This window comes from Sorex araneus, chromosome X (assembly GCF_027595985.1).
Source record: "Sorex araneus isolate mSorAra2 chromosome X, mSorAra2.pri, whole genome shotgun sequence".
NCBI classification, from domain to species: domain Eukaryota; kingdom Metazoa; phylum Chordata; class Mammalia; order Eulipotyphla; family Soricidae; genus Sorex; species Sorex araneus.
The window spans coordinates 193569757-193591741 of NC_073313.1; the positions used below are offsets into that span (position 1 = coordinate 193569757).

A 21985-nucleotide genomic window follows, 5' to 3' on the forward strand; every position below is an offset into this window, starting at 1 on the left:
ACTATGGCTCGGCCTGCACAGTGAGAGCCTCCGCCTGGTTTCTGTTCCTCTACAGGTGCATGCGGCCCAGCTGTTCAAGAAGAAAAGGGTCACCTCTCAGAAAACGGGCTCCCAGCCATAGCTCAGGCTCTGAGCTGTTCCCTTCTCTGCCGCCGCCTCCTGCACCCAGCTCCTTTCAAACACTCCTTTCTCCCTTAAAATATCTCCGCCTATGGACAGTCTTTGCACAGGGATTTATAAAATGACAGTAAAAGTCAGGGGAGTGGGCACCCAAGCTTTTACGTAATCATTTTATTCAACCCCACACAAGTATTCACTGACTTCTTATTTATTTTGCTCTTTCACTCCTGACATTGTCCAGGCAAGGGTTATTCGGGTGGAATCTTTCCCCAGAATTCCCCATCCGCATTTCTGACATGCTCGCATTTGTGGAAACTGTTGTTGTTTTCAAACACCATCCAATGGAACTGTCTGTTTTCGCCAAGGAGTCGTTTTGGGGAAATGACTGACGATTCCTGCGTGATTTTTTTCAGACGTCTCTTACACAACCGCGGGCGGAAAGGGTTTCAAATCACAAGATTTCGGTGGAATCCAAGCCTCGCCTCTCGAAGCCTGCATCGATCTGGGGCTTACATGCCGAACTGTTTTCCTATTTCAACAACTTAAACAAGCAACTGAACAAACAAAACGAGCCCTTGTGCAAAGAAGGGCCTGCTTCCACCCCTTCCCGCACCCCTTCCCTGCACCCCCATCCTCGGCCGGGGCCGCTGCTCCAGCAAAGAACTCTCAGCGGACAGCAGCTTTCCTGCAACTCGGGTCAGACCCCAGTGGTCCTGAAACGACCGTGGTGAGACCCTGACGTCTCTCTGCTCTCCTGTCAATCAGCCCGGGTCCCGGGGAAGCTGCACAGAAGACACACAAAATCCAAGAGAGGTGCACTGGATGCAAAAGAGAAGGCACTCGCGGACGCTCAGCGGCCTTCGTGGCCCCCGGGTCGCTGTTGGGAACCCACCCCACCAGGACGAGCGCGAGGCCGAGCGGACTCCTGGGCTCCCCGGGGTGGGGGCACGGGCTGGGCGTGCGGGTGACAGCGACCTGCAGGGTCTGGATGCCACCCCCCTCCCCCGCCCCAGGGAGCGACCCCGGATGAAGCGTGCTTGTTCGCTGGGCGGCGGGCTGCAGCGGGCGCTCTGGAACCCGGGGCGGGGGGCACCGCGGGGCTGCGGAAAGGGGCGAGGTCAGCCGGGAACTTACCCGCGACGGCGGCGGCGGCGAGGCCGAGCAGCGGCAGCAGAAGCGCGGACAGCGCAGCCCCGGGCATGACGGCGGCTGCGGGGCAGGCGGCGCCGCTCGGCAGAGCAAAGCCAGGCCGGACCCGCCCACCGAGCGGGTCCTCGAGGGGGCGGGGAGCAGCGCGGACGGAGAAAGGAGGGAGAGCGGGGGCCGCACCCTGAGCCCACCCGGCCCAGAGCCCGCCCCGCTGGCCGGCAGCGCGCCGCTTCCCCCACCCCCCAGCGGCTCCACGCTGGTTTGGAAAACTTTTGATTCGAGCTGAAGTAACTTTGGACTTGCAGATTGCAAAATCTTCCAGAGACTTTCCGGAACCTGCTCTAAATCATCTAGAATGCGGGAGAAAGCCGGGAAGTGAACACTGGCCGGGTCTAGGGAACTAACCACAGCCCTGGCCACATGGAATATATATATATATATATATATATATATATATATATATATATACACACACACACATATATACATATATATTCATACACGCACATATATATATATTTAATTGAAACACTGCGGGATACAATTGCAAAGCTTTCATCATCGTGTTTTAGTCATACAATGATCGAATACCCATCCCTCCATCTGTATACCTTTTCCTTTCTTTTTTTCAGTATACATTTTCCACCACCAATGTCCCCAGTATCCCTCCCACCCCACCACCCGACCCGCCCCCCTCCCCCTGCCTCTATGGCAGACAATTCACATGGAACATTTTTGGAATAGTGCAAATGCATCTTGTTCAGGGGCATAGTTCAGAGATAGAGGGTACTTCTCACATGGGCAAGGACTGGGTTTAACCCCTGGCACTCAAAAAACAAAACAGAACAAAAAATTAGGGTTGGGGCTGTGACTAGATGATTGAGCATGTCTTACACGTGCAAAGCCCTGGGTTTGATCCTCAGTACCATACACACACAAAAAATAAATTAATAAAATTAAGTTATTATGGCAAGAGGTATTGTTTTACCTCTAAAATAAGCATGCCTCCATGTTGAAGAATTTCCAGCAAATGCCACATAGAACTAATTTGAAACAATATTGATAATATTTAGTTGCAGTTTTACTTTGACTCCATTAAAAGCTTCTGACCCTAGTGTCCTTGGATTTCTGCTGGCTGGCGTTTCTCCCAGAAGGCTGTTGGAAGAACAGGATCTGGGCTTCAGGTTGTTGTTTGTGTGGCGGCAGATACTGCAGACGTGATGTGTACTGATGGTCCTGGAGAGTCCCCAGGTCAGGATGGCACAGTTGGTGTTCATGTCACTAACAGTCACATTGACCAGAGGCCCTGGCAAAGGCTCCTCCCACTGGACTGTGTACTTCAGACAACTTTTCTCTGCCTGCCACCGGTCTTGTCCTGTCACCAGCTTCTAGAAACAAAACTAGCTCAGCTCTTGCCACCACCTTGGTCTTGGGCCGGCATGTAGATTAGTCTGAGAACAGTTTCCTTGAATGTGGAAAGCCACAGTTGGATCAAAAAGAATTTTGGGTATTTGTTTTTCCAAACATGATTTTTCAAATTATTAGTATAAACATCTTTCTTTAAAAATTTTTGTAGCTTTACTTATTGTCCAGTAGAAACCACTCCATCTATTGAACAGTATGCTGACTGCACAGCTTCTCTTACCGTTACTGATAGATAATGACACTATGATACACCGCCCAGTCGTGCCACCAGTGCCCAAAAGCAGTGGGAGAAAAATTGCACATGAATTGTTGGGATTTGGACAGTTGTCCCTGTTTCCTAAGGAAGGCGCTCTTTCTGCAGGTCTGGTGTGCTCCACCAACACTATACAGCTCCCAGACTTTGGGAAAACATCAATTTTTTACAAAAAGATTAAAAATTTGAGTGACACAGTTCATATATTTTCTCACAAGTTTTAAAATCATAGTTTAGGTAACATGGTTACAATCATTTTAATATTTATGGGAGTCATGTTTAGGGGAAGTTGAGGCCACCCCCTGAGGTGTTTAGGGCTTATTCCTGGCTCTGTACTTAAGGATCTTCTGGGCAGTATTCAGGGGAATACGTGGTGCCATTAAACTGTTCAACCCTAGACAATTTGAAACCTTGGAAAAAGGTTGCTCGAAGATATTGACTAAGTCAGTAGCATATGAAGTAATACTTGCTGTACCCTCTCCAGCCCACCCATATAGTATGGATACAAAGTTACTGCATCTTCAAGACCAAAGTGTCTACATCCCTCCACCACCTTCCTTACCTTTATGTCACTTCTGGTTAACCCCCTCTCTCTTCCCAACCCACACCCCAGACTGCTTGGTAATCTCAGTTCTGTATTCAAAAATCAAGGATTTGTCATTATTGATATCGCATGTTCTTTGTTTCTTTCTTTATATAGCACAGTTGAGTGAAATCATCTGGCATTTGTTCTTCTCCCTCTGACTTATTTTGCTTAACATGATGCCCTTCAGGCCCATTTAAATTACAGTAAACTGCAACACTTCATCATTTTTTATAGCTGAATACTGATATTTCACTGAAACTTTTTTTTTGGTCATAGGTGAAGTTACAAAGTTATTCATGATTATGTTTCAGGCATATGATGTTTCAACACTGATCCCTTCATCAATGTCCACTTCCCTCCACCAATCCCCCTGCCCTTATTTTCCTCCCCTCTCACCAGTCTACCGCTAATGAGGTTTCATACATTACTGTACTACCTTACAGTACTACTGTACTACTGTATTACAGCTCCTCTCCTCTGCCTGGCTGAACGCTTTTCTCTACCAAAGGCCTTGCGCTTCCCCCACCCCCATCCTATTCCCCAGCCCTACCAAGTGGCATGTTTCCTACAGAATACCAGTTCTCATTCCACTAAAACATCTCAAGCCTGAATTTTAGCTTCTAGAATGGAGATAATGAATTTCTGTTGTTTAAGCCACACAAACGTACAAGTTATACTTGTTGCATGTGTAGGTTTGTACATGTATAAAACATGGGATTATAACTTAACCAGTGATGGTCTCAAACCAAACAGCACGATACGCAAACCAGGGATAAATAAGATTGTTGAATTTTTGAGAGGAATTCATTTCATTAGTGAAAGAGTGCTTTATAATAGAATTTGAGGGAACTGGAAGACAAACCTAGTGGTGAACATGTGCCTACCTAGCATGTGTCTGGCCCGGGGTTCAATCCCAGGTACTAATTGCTCTGAGTATTCAATCAGATCACACCCTCACTATTGAGAGTGGCCCATAAAGATAATAAGATAAGGCTTCATAGGGACAGCTGAGTGGCTTAGAGCATCAGCTTTGCAAGTCTAAGGACAAGAGTTTAATCCCTGGCAGTGATGCATGCATGGGATATAATCCTGGCAGTTCCACTGTTTGAGTTCTGTGACCCTAGTGTTGCAGCGACTTTGAGCTGCCATGTGTCGAGGTATGTGTGAGCACCACAATTCAAGGGGGATGCTTTAATCCTCCCAGCAAGCATTGCAACTAAATGATGTGCAAGCACCCCAGTGCACCCCTAACCCCCAGTGAGCACATACATGAGAACCACCAGCATCCACTGGAAAGGGATGACCCTGTGGTACTACAAACAGAACACTGGGGTGCCACAAGCAGAGACCCCTGTGAGCACGTGTGCAAGCACTGAAATTAAAGGAGTATAGTCTTAGGCAAGTAGCATGGTTGAGTGTGCGAGAACCACTACCACAGCTAAATGTGTGAGCACCACAGCCAGCTGAGTGGTCATTGCATCAATAACAATGAAGGGAAGAGGAAAGTAATAAGATAATACAATAAAATTTGAAAAGCAACAATAAAAATATAATTTCAAAATTAGAAGTGGTTTCAATAGATACCTTTCCCAAGAATATATACCAATGGCAAAAGCATATGGAATCTCAACACCGTGTCATTAGGAAATTACAAATAAAAAGAGAGAGAGAGTGAGCGATTCCAATTTACAGCTACTAGAATGACCTTAAAAGAAAAACCCTGGCACCCCCACATGTGGCTGAACAGGTAGTAGAAAACCCACTTTTACTCATTGCTGATGGAAATGTAAAATGGCTCAGCCACCTTGGAAGGCAGGTTTTCAGTTTTTATTTTTCGGGGAGCTTGGGGGGCCATGCTCCCAGAAAATGCTCAGAGGGCCTATGAGTCACTTCTAGTGATATTTATCAACCAAACTGGACAGTTCAATGCTTGGTTCTGTGACATGATGTTGCTTGGGTCCAGCCCTCTGGGGTCCACTAGGATCAAACCCAGTGATACCAGAAGGGCCTGCATTGCTTTGAATTAAACTTGGTCTTCAGTGCAAATCTAACCTTTGTGCCAGATCCTAGACCCCTAGCTTGGAAATTTTTAGAAAAAAAAAAACTGTCACTGCCACTGTCATCCTGTTGCTCATCGATTTGCTCGAGCAGGCACCAGTAATGTCTCCATTTTGAGACTTGTTGTTACTGTTTTCAGCTTATCGAATATGCCATGGATAGCTTACCAGGATCTGCTGTGAGGGCAAGATACTCTCAGTAGCTTGCCAGCTCTCTGAGAGCGGCGGAGGAATCGAACTTGGGTCAGCCACATGCAAGGCAAATGCCCTACCGCTGTGCTATTGCCACAAACAAACGAACAAACAAAAAAATCCCAACCAAACCTTAATGTTCTCTTCCCATATGATTTAAAAGTCATACTACAGGTATCATGGTATTTATTTAACTTAAAAATTACAGATGGGTGGGGGAAAATAAAATTACATACATATAAAACCTGGAGCGTAGTTGTTTAAATAAGATTTATTCATATTTGCCTAAACTGAAAGTGACCAATATTCTTTCAATAGGTGAATTGATACATCCATACAGTGAAAGATTCTTTAGCACTAAAAAGAAAATGAATGAGATTTTGCTAAAAGGTATTGTGTATGCCATGCACATATTTGAAGCCCTGGATTCAAGTACAATACCAAAAAAAGAAAAAGAGGAAGAGGAGAGAAAAGGAAGGAGGAGAAGTAGAAGAGTGAAGAAAGGAAAGAAAGTAATGAGATCTCAGGCTCTGAAAGGCATGGAGAAACCTTATAAATATACTGCTAAGTGAAAGAAGCCAAACTGAAAAGGTAACATAATGGATAACAATAAATGTGATATTTTGGTAAAAACCCAAATAATGGCGACTATAAAATATTCAGAGGTTGTCAGGGCTGGGAATGGGTGGTGAATAAGGAAAAGTATAGAGACAAGAGTAAGCAGAGTCTAGGGGATTGGTAGAGCAGTAATGGTGCACTGGCCAGCATGTTCTTGAGTTTAGTTCCCAGTACCTGACCCCTTAGTACCACAAGGCATAGCCCTGTGGCATCTACAGCACCAACTGCCATACAACTTAATGGTCAGAACCAAGTGGCACCCAGAGCCTCTCCACAACCCCAAAACTGCCAGGAGCTGCTCCTAAAAACTTCTAACCCTTCTTACTCTTTTCTTGTCTCTGACAGAACCGTCTGAAATGGAATGAGTGATTGTTCCCAAGCTCTGATCAAGGAAATACCATAAGGAGAGTTGTAGGTTGTCAGAGATGGTAAGAGGCCATATTCATTTTCATTTACTGAGAAGGAAATTGATCCCAGATGATCCTGGAATGGGAGGGAGAGTCAGAAACACATGGGATCTGGTTCATTTTTCAGCATCCGCTGTCTAAGAACTTTTTGCATCTCACACTATTTGTTTTTCAGTCTCACAATTATTTGCCTACATTTTGGCCTCATTCCGGATTCCAGTCCCTAGATTTTATTTTCCCCAGTCCTTGCCTCTCCCTTCGTCATCCAACCTATATATACATATATCTCCTTTTTGTTTTTCTATAGTATTCACCTGACCAAATTTGAATAGGTAGTGTCTTCTTTAAAAATACATTTTTTCCAGCTTGAAAAATATTGACATATGTTTGACATTGTGTAAGCATGCAATATGTAATGGGTTTTATACATATTTATTTCTAATTTTATTTTGAGGTATTTGACCACAGCCAGCAGTGCTTGGGGAACCATATGTAGTGCCAGGAAGGAATTGGAATTAGTCCTTTGCGTAGGAAACTCCTTAACCCCTGTGTTCTGTCTGGTCTCTGGCACACTTTTATTTTGCAAAATTATTATTCCCATCTTTTCCACTTAATTATCATTTATTTTCAGTGTCAAAACATGTAAGAGTTACTCTCTTAGCAACTCCCAAGTAAATAATAGTTTTATCAATGACAATTACCATGTTGTATTTGGAAGCCCAGTCTTACAGTTTTCTTGTCATTTTTTTTTATTCCTTGCCAGTGGCAGGAATCAAATTCAGGGTCTCACACATGCAAGGCATGTGCTTTACCACTGATCACATCTTAGATCACATCCTCAGAGGACCATACAGGATGCCAGGGATCAAACCCAGTAATTTACATGCAAAGCAAATGCTTTACCTGCTGTACTATTGCTCTGCCCCCTTGTTACTGTCTTTCGGATGAGACTATTCACTAATCATCTTTCTCCAAAGAAGTTCTCATTTTCTTTGCAAAATGAAACTGGAGGCCAAAAAAGATACAAACTTCTCTGTTTTGGGAGGAGGAATACACCCATTTATGCTCAGGGTTACTCCTGGCTCTGTTCAGGCATCAGTCTTTTTGGTTTTTTTTTTGGGGGGGGGTGTTACACCCGGTGTTGCACAGGGGTTACTCCTGGCTCTACACTCAGGAATTACTCCTGGTGGTGCTCAGGGGGACCATATGGGATGCTGGGAATTGAACACGGGTCGGCCACATGCAAGGCAAATGCTCTACCCACTGTGCTATAGCTCCAGTGCCTTGGTGGTGCTGGGGACTGAACATATGTGTTGCTAGAAATCAAAGATTGGCTGCATACAGGGCAAATGCCCCACCTACTGTACTATCTTTCTGGCCCTAGACAAACATCTTCATACTCACCTACTCCTTTTCCTCTTTTGTGCGGTTATATCTCTTGTGACCTCAAACAGTAAGGCATCCGAATCCAATTCTTCTTTCTGTAGACTTTGAACAATCCCTCTCCTCCCATCTTTTTCACAATTTGCCTCTCTTCCCTTCCTGTGCAATTATTTTGTTTTTACTGTTTTTCTTTCCTCTAAGCTTCTAAATAGTATAAATTTTTAATTACTTTTTTTGAAAACAAAACCTAAAAACAACTTTCCACTCTCTCTGTGATTATGGCCCAGTCCCTCTCTTTTCCATTATATTCTATTATACTTTTCAAAGTTTTATTCTTTGTATTTCCTAATTTCCCTTTTACTTTTCAGCTCACTGCCATCTAAGTTATCTCCAGCACTGTGCAATATTTCCAATTGCTAAAATCTCAGTAACTTCCTAATTACATGTGTTTCATATGACTTTGCCCTTCCATTGCTTCACAATAGAAAAAAAATTTTTAAAAATTTATTAATGAATCACCATGAGGTGCAGTTACAAACTTATGCACTTTTATGTTTGCATTTCAGTCATATAGTGATCGTTTACTCATCCCTCCACCAGTGCCCATTCTCCTCCACCAATGTTCCCAGTATCCCTCCCACCACCCCCACCCCATCCTCCACCACCCCTGCCCCCCCCTCTGTGGCAGGGCATTCCCTTTTGTTCTCTCTCCTTTTGGGTGTTGTAGTTTGCAATAGAGGTATTGAATGGCCATTATGTTCGGTTTATAGTCTACTTTCGGCACGCAGCTTTCAACCTGAATGGGTCCTCCCAACATCCTCTATTCTTTATCTCAGCTCAGAAAACTGGCCTCATATGCTGGGGTAATAGAAAAAAATTTTTTTTAATGTAGGAGTACTGCTACTTATTCAGCCATTGATTAATCTGATTGAGCTGGGCATAAACTCCACATTACTTTAAAAAAATTTTTTAATTGGTTATCCATGAGATAGACCATTACAAAGCTGTTCATAATTGTGTTTCAGTCATACAATGATCCAGCACCCATCCCTCCACCAGTGCACACATCCCACCACCAATTTCCCCCATTTCCCCACCCCCTACCCCCAACCTCCCTCTATGGAGGAAATTTCCTTCTTGCTCTCTCTCTCTCTCCTTTTCCTTTTATGCATTATGGTTTGCAATACAGGTGCTAAGACGTCATGGTGTTTGTTCAGGGCATTCGGTATTTTTATTGGGATGGTAAGGCTGGAGTAGCTTTCAATTGGGTGGCAGCTTTGGAGTGTGGATGTGACTGCCAAGGGTTCTGGAAGTACTGGGGGAAGGTAGCCAATCCCGACCCTGAGAAAGCCTGGAGATCTCAGTCACAAAAACCCGCATGCCAAAATTGTCAGCAGATTATATCTTAGTGAGGTCTGTCCTGAGACAGTGGAGTTAAGCCAAGGGTATGGCGGCGATTTTGGATGTGGAAGCAAGTAGTTGCTGGGGACTCAGCCTGGGCCAGCCACCAGGCCAACCCAACCCCCTCTGACTTACCCCAGTCTGTTCAACCATGTGCAAGTCTGCGATTAACTGTGGCTCTTGCAAGATTTATCTATGGGTCTCTGAAATAAGGCCAATAAATGAGCTGGTATAGCTGAGCTGGAGGTGGTTTGTGGGCATGGCTCCCCAATATCTAACTTCTGGCTGTTTAATTTCTTGGTTAATTTGGCCCCAAGTTGTTGGATCCAGCCAAAGCCACAGCAGCAATTTTGGGGTGTCAGGAAGCTTGAAGACACCATCAGGCTGCTGATGCACTTGCCGTGCAGGTACAGGTTGACCTGTTGGTGACACCATAACCCCCACAATAGGAAAAATATTGATTTGATTCTTATTGAATTGAAAAGGTATTTGGCCAGAGAACCAAAAGCCTAAGACTTCTCAGGATAGGTCAGTACCTCACAGAGATGTTCCTTGGATGAGAGATCACTAACTTCTCTTTATTAATGTTATTGTTGTTTTGAATCTGTTTAACAAAAACTCACATCCACAGAGGGTAGGGCATTTGACTTGCATGCGGCTGGCCTGGGTTCGATTCCTCTGTCTTTCTCGGAGAGCCTGGCAAGCTACCAAGAGTATCCCACCCACATGGCAGAACCTAGCAAGCTACCCATGGCATATTCGATATGCCAAAAACAGTAACAACAAGTCTCACAATGGAGACATTACTGGTGCCCACTTGAGCAATCAATGAATAATAGGACTACAGTTCTATAGTGCTATTGTTGTTTTGGACCACACCCAGAAGTTCTTGGGTGCTGTTTCCAGTGTGCTTAGGGAAGCATGTGGTGCTGGGGACTACATACAAAGAATGAGCTCCAGTTCTAACAGTCATTTTCCTGGTCCTTACTAAGCTCCTGTTTTGACCTGAGATAATTAGGCCTACAGAAGTTGAGATCAAAATAGAGGGTGAATCCTCCTCTGTATATTTCAGTGCTCTTTTGTCCTCTGAAGTAGGGAAAATGGAATGAAGAAGACCAGAGAAGAGACTGATGTACATAATCCAAGGGAGGGGATAAAAGGGATAAAAGCATTAACTATGAAGTTCTCAATATTACCTAGCTTGGAGATCATCTTACCTTTCTTATTTTTTCTCATATAAAAGCAGTATTTTGTAAGGAAAGACTAGAAATGCCTGTTATAAATTCTGGGACATCTAGAACAGGATTGAATAGGAGCAGAAAGACAATGTTCGTGGTCATGTTGAGAAGACTGTTCAACAGGAGTCTTGTCGAATGGGAGACAGAAATAAAAACCTAGACTTATTTAACCAAAACACATTGTCTATAAGTGGTGAGAGAGTGCCATGGTCGTAGACAGGACCTCTTGAAGGGAGCACAAAGGGTGAGAAGTGAATCATAGAAGGATTTTCTGCTGATCCAATAGTAAAAGACATAGTCAGGTGAATCTGGAAGAAGACTAAATTCATACACTCAGAGATGTAGGAATGATTATATTTATTCTTTTTTAAATGCACACAAATTCTTAAGAATGACTTTACCATAGCTGGACCCACTTTTTCACTATATGCTATCATAATAAAATACAACTTAGATAACATTATTTTCCACAAGGATCAAAACAGTTTTATTTTAAAAAATGGAAAAAAAGCAATTACTCTATCACCCACAACTCTACATAGGTCCACTGTTCCCATCAATTTGGTTTAGTTGTTTGAAGAAAATCTTAATAACTAAAAGCATACAGATCAAAGAATGAAAATCCTAATCTAACAACTGAATATAATTTTCCCAAAAAGTTATACTATAGTTGTAGACTGTACAAAAACTCTCAGAAAATTATTTACAACTTTTTCATAGTACAAACAGCCTAATCTTTAAACTATGAATTTCAAAAAATACATTCTAAATACACAAATATAAGTTAAACATAAAATAAAACATTTATATGTCCAGTGACAGTTATTATTAAAAATCTGTTGTAAAATTAATAAGTTTGAATTTTTAGTAGTAATCACAAGGTTGAAAGTTTTACCATAAAATTTTCATCAGTACAAATGCAAGATATACAATAATTTTCACAGATCCTCTTCTCTCTTTAGTTCATATAATATTCAAGTAATAAAAAAATTTATTCAAAAGTTGGAATGCCATCTAAGGTATATAAATTGCAAAGTTCTTGAAAAATCTTATCCTAGTTGTCTGGATGTAGCTTTGTGGTAGAGCACTTGCTTTACATGTATGAGGCCCTAAGTTCAATTCTTAGTACTGAAAAAAAGTAAGAAATAAGCAAGCAAACAAAAACATTTATTCTAAGCCACACCCTTAAAAAAGTTTATACACAAGAAAGAAATAAAAAGATGTTGCTACAGGGTATGTACGATTAAGTACAAAATATTTTAAAAGCTAGTTTCATGAATACAAAAAGTAGACATTTAGGTAATATTGACATGGAATATTTTTAGAATAGTGCAAAAGCATCTTGTTCAGGGACATACCTCAGTGGTAGAAAGTACGTCTCACGTGTGCAAGGGTTAAATCCCTGGCACTCACAAAACAAAAACAAGAAATTGGGGGCTAGGTAGTTGACACATGTCTTACATATGTATAGTCTTGGGTTTGATCCCCAGTACCACACAAAAAACCAAAAATAAATTAATAAAATAAAAGGAATCATACAGCAAGAGGTATTGTTTTACTATATGAAAAAAATAAGCATGCCTCCATGTTTAAGAATTTTCTGCAAATGCTACATAGGACTATTTTGAAACAATATTGATAATAGTTACAGTTGCAATTTTACTTTGAGGTACTAATGTGTTTGGCCAGACATTCTTCAAAATAGCTCTTCTTACAAAAGGTAGATGTGTGTCAGAGCAATATGCCCATTTAAGTTTTCTAGGAAGTTGTGCTAAAATATCGTTAAAACATACATTTCCTGGGCTGGAGTGATAGTACAGAGGGTAGGGCACTTCCTTGCATGAGGCTAACCTGGAGTCCATCCCCAGAACCCACACATCTCCTGTGCCCCACCCGGAGTGATCCCTGAGTACAGAGCTAGGAGTCAGCCCTGAACACTAATGTGGGTGTGTCCCCAAAACAAAACAGAAACATTATCCTAATGACCAACCATATTCTTACAGAGAAAATGAATATTAAACTTACTATCCAACAAATAGCTTGGTCTTCCTCCCCATATTATTAGCTAGATAAAAATACACTTTGTGAGAAAGTGTGCGTACCAGCATTGCAACTGAGCAACTGAGAAAACTACTTAAGGCTTCTACTTTGGAACACAGTAAATACTGACACTGGGAAAAATTTCAATGGCTCATTTTCCCTAACACATTAGTGCAAACCAGCAAACTTTTAAAAGAATTTAGTCGTGGAAAGTAGGAAGCATAATCTCATCTTCATTTACTCCTTGTTCATAGCGAACTGAAGAGAAGAATCCCGGCCAGTGCAAACGCTTCCTCTTCTTGAGGAAGAAAATTAGTCCGATGATGAGAGCGAGGATACTTAGCACAGCAAATGTGATACCAATTCCTCTGTAATCAGGACCTAGACGAGGTAAATGTTTGACAATGGAGGAGAGAGTATAAAAGTGATCATTTCTGATTTTATATATACAAATTAGATACAATAGCTACTTGATTATTTCATAGCTTTAATATCAATTTTAAACTTATCATCAAACGCTTCAGTGCTTTCTTCTCAAATTCAGCTGTTTTCCTTTTCATTCAAACCCCTCTTCATTGCTATAATGATTTTCTCCTAAAGAAATTAAAGCACTACCATTTATGCTCACTTTTCCTTTTCATTTCTCTTCTGAGAATACTACTCCCAGTCTATTCCCTGACTTTGATAGCACAGAGCTAAAAGTTGTAAATTTTTGTGTATGATTTACCTCGGGCCAAATAGCTTTAAAATGATTTAAGCCTTTAGGATGATTTCACTTAGCTCCTAGCTATTCAATCAATTTCAGATTTTGTACCGAATCTCTTCTCTGCATGTTGATAAAGTAAGTTCATTGCTCCCACAGTTGCAAGGCCACCTCTAGCTAATCTCTCTCTCCCTCTCTGTAACTTATTTGAAGCATTATGACTTATGTTAAGGTTTCAAATATACAACATCTCAATGTCACACCTTCCACCAGAGTGTCTGCTTCTATCCATCTACCATTGTCTGAGGATTCCTCGCCCTGCGCCCCTCCCCCATTCATACCCACTCTATACACCCTTCATGCCCTTCCCTTCCATTGGTATGCTCAGTTCTATAAATCAGTTCTCAGTTTCTATTGCCTTTGACTATTTCTTACATTCATTCTTTTTTTCTCAAATGTTCAATTTTATAGCAGACTTTCCACCTCTACACAGATAATCAAAATGACCCAAACCAATTCAATGTCAAACCACCCAACCCTGATCCACATGTTCAACCCAATGACTTTGTGTCCCACTTTGACCCTTGCTTCCAGAGTCCTAGGTGTCTGGCACCTATTTAGGCTCCAGCTCTCCCATGAGTGCTCAAGATCATTCTGCCACAGGCTCTTGGCTCCAGCTGGTCCTTTTGTGTGATGTGCTTTTTCCCAGTGATGTTTGCTTCTTCTCTCTGCTTTGATGTCTCCTACTAGGAGGCGTCTTTCCTGATAACTCATCTAGAGTAGTTATCAGGAATGCCCTAGCCTCGGGCACTTGAGTTTGTGACTATTCAGATAGTTTCTTCTCTTTTCAAAACTGACCTGATTGATTATTATTATAAATCTTCCTTCACTGGATTGTAAATCTTGGGAGAATAGTTATCTATTTTGTTCACTAGTCCGCTCCAGCACATGAACAGGGCACAGAAAATGGTAAACACTCAATATTTACTGAGTGAGATGTGAATATACTGATAAATATCACCAAGAATTGGGGCTCTATCATTAGTGCTTGTACACCAGAATGGACATTTTTGTATTAGATCTTTAGGAGTGATCAGAGCACAAGGTTTGCTCGCCACACACCAATGCTGCTGTGAAAAAAGTTACAATGTTCCAGGAAGTTATTTTATATATAAATTTATGATTAAGTTTAAATGATTATTTCCTGTAGATAATAACCAGGATGTTTTGATTAATTAAATTTAGCTTTGTATTGCTTTAAAGGTACATCATGAATTTTATGTAAAGAGGATACAGGAAGGAAACTAACTGCAGAATTTGACCATTGAGCTTTAACATATTCAAACTATTGAATAGGATACATATGAAAAATATTTTCGAAAGCCTGGGAAGATAGCCTGGAGGGCTCTAGCACAAGTGGGATTCCCAGTTCAATTCCAAGCACTGCCACAGGTGCCCCCCTCCAAAATAACTTTCCACTTATAATGGCTGCTTCAATTCTTCTTAGAAAGCAATTGTATACAATTTATACAATTTTTGTTTGTTTTTGAGCCACAACCAGTGCAGTGCTGAGGGCTCACTCCTGGCTCTTTGCTCAGGGTCACTGGCAGTGTTCAGAGAAACTTATGGGGTGCCAGGGATCAAACCCAGGTCATCTGTGTGCAAGGCAAGTGTCCAACCTGCTATCTATATCTCCAGTCCCTAAATAATTTTCAACTGGTGCTTAGGGGCAATTCCTGGTGTGCTTACGGGATAAAACCAGGCTCAGTTGCATATAAGGCCAGCACCTTAGCCCTGCACCATGTCTCCAACCTCCCCATCTAGGAGCATTAAAGATCCTATACACTAATTATTGCTTGTATTTTTTCCATGGAAAAGAATTTCTATGACAATCAAAAAATTTTGCACATTTTTAATTTTTCTTGGGGTCATACCAGGTGGTGTTTAGGAGTAACTCCTGACTTTGCACTAGGAATCGCTCATGGTGGGCTTTGAGGACCATATGGGACACCAGGGATCAAAACCAGGTCAGCTGTGAGCAAGGAAAGCGCGCACCCTACTCACTGTACTATCTCACCTGCCCTGCACATACTTGAAAGACTGCATACTTTTCATTTGCTAATTTGGTTTTTAGGCCACATCCCACAATGCTCAGAGATTATTCCTGACGTTGCACTCAGGAGACACTCCTGGCATGTTCAGGGGACCATTTGGGATGCCAAGGATCAAACCCGGGTCGGCTGTGTGCCAGGCAAGCACCCTACCACTATATTATCTCTCAGGTCCCTAGACTATATACTTTAAAACAGAATATATACTTTAAAACCAAGAACAAACATGGAACACAATTAAATCATACGTTTATTCTTTGTCCTGTTGTGCAAAAAAAAAATCATTTGAAAGTTCATGTTACTTACCTAAAGGAATTTTGCAGACAACTCTTCCATAGCCAAGTGTACAATCAACGTTTTTCCAAGTTTCATTTGAAGCTAAAAGAATGCCACATTTCCCACTACCACGCTTACTTTTATCTGCCCATTTGACAAATTTAACCTCTGATCCATCCAACCAATGTGAAGTCTTATCTAAAGAAAGAAATGTAAAATAAACACAACTCTACACAACTCTTTGTTGCCACTATTACTAAGGGGGAAAGCATGAAATTACTTAGAACTGTATTTACAACTATTTTAAACGACCTTAATAAGGACCAGATGTATAGTAGAACAAGTACTTTTTATGTTTGAGGTCCAGAGTTTGACTCCCTACAGTACTTGCTCTCCATCCCCTAGGCTGGCCTGATATGGCCTAAGTGGCTCCTGAGAACTACTGGGAGTGGTCTGATACCTGGAGCATCTTTGGATTGACCACCACAATTCACAGCAGAAACAACTTAATGAAAGTGAAAAAATTTAAAAATTAGTCTTTTAGGAGTGTGCCATGAATGTGTATGGGATCCTGAGTTTAATTTCTGGCACTACACATACACAAATCAATCCTTCAGTCTCACCTTTCAGGTGTTCAATAGCCACATGAGGTTAGTCATTACTGGGCAGTACTTATACAGAACAACTGTTCACAAAGTTTTATTGCCTAGCACTGGAAAAGAATGTGGTTCTTTGACAAAAGTGCAGAATGCTTTCACATTAATTGTGTGAGGACAGATTTCTACACACCTATACCCACCCCACCATCAATCCTCTTTTCCTTATCATTGAAGATTCACTGATGGTGGATGAAGGTCAAGGAGGGTTTCTGTACCCACCACACCCCCGACTATGGTTCCAATTTTGTTTTCTAGCTGAGGTGATGCCACCTTGTGGGGATAATGTAAACACATTTTACAATTCATTTTAATGATCAAGTTTAAATCTTTTCACTTGGTTGGCAGTGTTTAATATTTCAGAATCCATATTTACGTAAATTATTTGGAATTCAACTTCAAATAAATTGTGAAATAGACTTTCTAATTTTATATAGAGTCTGTTTATTTAAAATTTTTTTCGGGGGTGGGGACAACACCTAGCTGTGCCAGGGCTTATCCTTGACTCAACGCTCAGGGATCACTACTGGTGGGCTGGGGGATCATATTGGATGCCAGGGATTGAAACTGGGTCAGTTCCATGCCAGGCAAGCACCCTTCCTGCTGTTCCATCTCTTTGATGCTGAATCTAGTTCTTTTGTAAATTTTTTTTAATTGGGGGTGGGCGTTGGGCCACACCCAGCAGTGCTCAGGGCTTACTCCTGACTCTGTGTTCAGAGATCACTCCTGGCAGGGCTCAGGGAACCTTATAGCATGTCAGGAATCAAACCTAAATTAGCTGTATGTAAGGCAAGTAACTTATTTGTTGTACTATCTATCCAGATCACCCAAAATAAAATTTTTTATTCTACTTTAGGTAACAGCATTACAATAATGTTAATGTTTATATCACCCAAATCCTTATTATTTCTTATTGTAATATTCTTCCACAAATTTTGTTGAACCAATTCCTTTTAAATTTACTAAGTTAATTTGAAAAAGTATCTCACTATTAAGACTTAGTACCAGAGTCCTATGAGGTGTAAACACAGGTTGCCAAAAAGTAGAATACTAAGGGTAGTCCGGTACAGCTCACAGTGCTGGGGGTGGGGGGAGGGCGGGGAGGGAGAGAAGGGAGGGGGGAAAGCAACACTTGTTGATTTAAGTATTTTCATAAATCACTCTAGCTGACTAAACCTAAATTCATTCGGAATTTGTAAGTCTCTACTCTAAAAGTAGCCAGCATATCTAGCTTATTCATTAATAAGGCAACTTAAATCAGTGACAACTTGAGATTCTTTAGCAAGCCTACTCAATATTGAGAACAAGCTAGAATTTTCAGCATATTTCACATACAAACATGTCACTTACCAGAACGTATAATCATTCCAAGCCAAACTCTCATGGTAATATTGTTATTTTCCCTCATCAGTTTGCTCACGAATTTATTCTCATCCTCATCCATTATGGTAACAACACCTGCAGAATTATCTTTTTAAGGGAGATAAAAAAAACCCAAGCTAATTAGATCTATGAAAACCAGGAAAGTAGGTTGTTTTCAAATAGTCATTTGGGAAAATAAAATCTATCAATATCATTGAAAAATTCAATTTTCCCACAGAAATCATTTTAAAATCTGATACTTTTATCATTTTAAAAATAGAGCATCTCAAAATTAAAATATTTCTCAGATTAAAACTTTATACACATAAATTTTGTTTTTCAAATTGTTTACCTAGTAAAATTTTCTATCCTAAAACTGTCAAAAAGAAGGGGCCAGAGCGATAATAACAGCATATAGGGCATTTGTCTTGTACAAGGATGATCCAGATTCTATCCCGGCATTCCACAAGTTCCCCCAAGCCCACTGGAGTGATCCCTGAGTACAGAGCCAGGAGTTAGCCTTGAGGAGTGCTGGGTATGGCCCTAAAACTACACACACACACACACACACACACACACACACACACACACACACACACACACACACACACACACACACACACACACACACACACACACACAGAGTTGTAGGGAATTGCCTCTCTAATAAAGACCCTACGGTCAGGGCAGTCCCCTGGGTAAAATAACTCTAGTTTAGTTTAAATTATGGAACTGCAAACATGCACCCAAGTATGTGTACCCAAGTAGGTCTACTACTAGAGCATGACTGAAGATAACCGTAACTTCAGTGTTATTATCAGAACGTGCTCATAGCTTATCACCCTATGGCCACAAATTGTAAATATTCCAAGTATTGCTCTTCTATTTAAAAAATAATTTTATTTTAAGCACTATGATTTATTTTTTATTGAATCACTGTGAGCTACACTTATAAAGCTTTCATGTTTGAGTATCAGTCATACAATTATTGAACACCCATCCCTCCACCAGGGTACATTTTTCAGCACCAATGTCCCCAGTAACCTTACCCCCCCCCTTTACCCCCATCCCCACGCCTCTATGGCAGACAGTTTCCCTTTTACTCTCCCTCTCCTTTTAGGCATTATGGTTTGCAATAAAAATAATGAGAGGCCATCATATTTGGTCCTTTATCTACTTTCAGCACACATCTCCCATCCCGAGCGATCCCTCCAACCATTATTGACTTAGTGATCCCTTCTCTATCTATCTCAGCTGCCTTCTCCTCCAGGTCATGAGGCAGGCTTCCAACCATGGAGCAATCTTCCTGGTCCTGTCTCTACTGTCATTGATTGTCAGTCTCATATTATGTTATTTTATATTTCACAAATGAGTGCAGTCATTCTGTCTGTCCCTCTCTTTCTGACTCATTTCACTTAGCATGGTACTCTCCATGACTGGCCACTTATATGCAAATTTCATGACTTCATCTTTTCTAACAGCTGCATAGTATTCCATTGTGTAGATGTACCAAAGTTTCTTTAACCAGTCAGTCATCTGTTCTTGGGCACTTGGGTTGTTTCCACATTCTGGCTATTGTGAATAAAGCACGATGATTCACATTACTGATAATGGTCAAGGTTTCATACATAAAACATCCTAACACCAGAGTCTCCATCAGAAGGTTTGATTCTCTTCACCACTGTCCTAGTGTCTCCTCCCTCCTTCTATCCCCTACTCTGGTGATATGCTTCTCACTAAAGACCAGTTCTCAGTTTCTGTTGACTTTGACTATTTGTTGTTTCTTTACAATGTTTATATTCCACATATGAGAGACATCATTCTGTATCTGCCCCTCTTCTGACAAATTTCGCCCAGCATGGTACATCTGATCCATTGATCCATCCACATTGAGGCAACTTGTATGATTTTATTTTTTTTTCTTACAGCCAAGTAGTATTACATACTGTCTATGTCACAGTTTCTCCATTCACTCATCTGTTCTTGTGTATTTGTTTCCAGATTTGACCTATTGTGAATAGTGCCTATATTCCAATGAATATAGGAGTGCAAATATCTTTACTGAACTGTTTTGGGGCCCTTGGTATATATTCCAAGGAGTTGAAATGCTGGCATATGGAAGCTCAATTCCTTGTTTTTTGAAGAGGTGTCCAAATTGATTCCCCAGAAGGCTGGACCAATTGACATTGCCACCATCAGTGAATGAAGGGCCCTTTTCCCTGCATCCATGTCAATACTGGTTGTTTTTGTTCTTTCAAATTTGTGCAGTCTCTTGGGCATGAGGTGATTTTTATTACTGTTTCATTTGCACTTCCTTGATAATTAGTGATGCTGAACATTTTCATATGCCTTTTGGCCATTTATATGTCTTATTTGATTTCTGTTCATCTCCTACCCCACCCCCAATTTTTTATGGGGCTGGATAATTCTTTTCTTAAAAGTTCTACTAGTGCTTTATATATCTTGGATATTAACTCTTTATCAGATGAGTGGTGAGCAATTTTTTCTCTGAATCTGTAGGTATCTTTGTGTTAAGGTCATCAATTCTTTTAAGGTACAGGAGTTTCTTAATGGGTCCCATTTGTTAAATCTTTGCTTCTGTTTGATTGGCTAATGGTGTTGAATTTTTAAAGTGCCTCTAGCTTCAATGTCTTGGAGAATTCTGCGTATGTTTTCCTCAGGTCTGACACTGAGATCTTTAGTCCATATTGATTTGACTTTTGTGCATGGTATTATGAAGGGGTTTACATTCTCCCTCTCTTTGCAATGTAATCTCATCAATGGCCAAGATCCAGAAACTACTGTAGGATGACATAGTACGAAACTATGAAACAAAGCTCCCAGAAGAGAGCAATGCAGAATCTCCTGCCCCCATGTCAGGCTGTCTTCACCGGGGCCCCCTCAGAGGGGGGTGGGTTGAGTTTTCCTCCCCATCCCGAGCAGAGCCCCGACAGCCATAAACCTCCAGAACCCAGCCACAGCCATGCTCAAGGCCACTCTCCACTCTCTTGGACGAGCCTCACCCATGAAGGAATCGACAGAGAAACCCAGGTGTGCGGGACCTGTGGCTGAGATTTCCAAGCCTGCTCAGACCAAGCCTGGGTCTCCTCAACCCAGGTCCCCAGTTTTCCAGTAGTTTGGCAGTCACACCCACAAACTTTTTATTTTTATTTTATTTTTAAAATTTTTATTATGAATATTTTTTCCCTGCACAGCAGAGCCTGGCAAGGTACCTGTGACATATTTGATATGCCTAAAACAATAACAACAACATGCTCTTTGTGTTCCTGGAGTGAGCAGATGCCATTTGGCTACATGAGCACATGACAGGGACATATGAAGACATTACTGGCGCCTGCTCAAGCAAATCAATGAACAACAGGATGACAGTGATAGCGACAGTGACAGTGATACCTTAGGATCTGTCTCTGGATTTTTAATTCTATTCCATTGATCTGAGGGTATGCCCTATTACAGTGATATGTTTTAATTACCTAGATCTTTGTAGTACAAAATGAAGTTGGGGTTAGCAATGTTACCCATATTCTTTTTCCCTGTGTATGTGTGTGTGGGAGGTATTATTTCATATAAATTTCAAGAGTGATCTATGTCTTTGAAAAATATCATGGCTCCTTTCTTTTGGACCCGGCTGTGGAAGGAGCATGATGGAGGGGCCCGAGGGAGCGCCCTCGGACCCCAAGCAGCCCACTGAACTAATTCCGGCATGGGACCAGAGACCCCACGGCGTGCTGAAGCTGTGGGACCCGGGCATCCCCCAATTCTTTTAACCTGTCTCTCTCTCAACTCCTCCCTCCTGAGCACAGCACAGGGGCCGCGGTTTTCCTGAGCGCAAAACGGAGACGCCGATCCAGCCAAAACAGGACGTGACCGCGCTTGCGGGAGTCCCCAGGGGGCGGGGGCGGCGACCCCCGCCCACCGCAGTTAGATACTTAAACCCACCTCCCCCACGTGTGCTTCCTTTTGGACCCGGCTGTGGAAGGAGCATGA

The 21985-nt window shown here is 41.7% G+C and overlaps 1 protein-coding gene and 1 non-coding gene across 3 annotated transcripts in view; both read right to left on the reverse strand.

The window, feature by feature from the left end:
• The window catches only part of LY75 (lymphocyte antigen 75), a 150027-nt gene that overhangs the window by 40194 nt on the left and 87848 nt on the right, over positions 1-21985 (reverse strand). The window contains exons 33-35 of one of the 2 annotated variants that reach the window (XM_055123153.1): positions 17966-18085; positions 15990-16157; positions 11170-13250 (exon numbers count right to left, since the gene is read on the reverse strand). In XM_055123153.1, coding sequence (XP_054979128.1) covers positions 13069-13250; positions 15990-16157; positions 17966-18085 — 470 coding nt within the window. In that variant the 3' untranslated portion in view covers positions 11170-13068. Of the gene's footprint in view, positions 1-11169; positions 13251-15989; positions 16158-17965; positions 18086-21985 lie in introns of those variants that run through there. The other variant, XM_055123154.1, reaches the window with a different exon arrangement.
• Positions 2838-3101, reverse strand: LOC129400646 (small Cajal body-specific RNA 13). Its single transcript, XR_008627839.1, has one exon. It is a non-coding gene; the product is annotated as a small Cajal body-specific RNA 13 (non-coding RNA).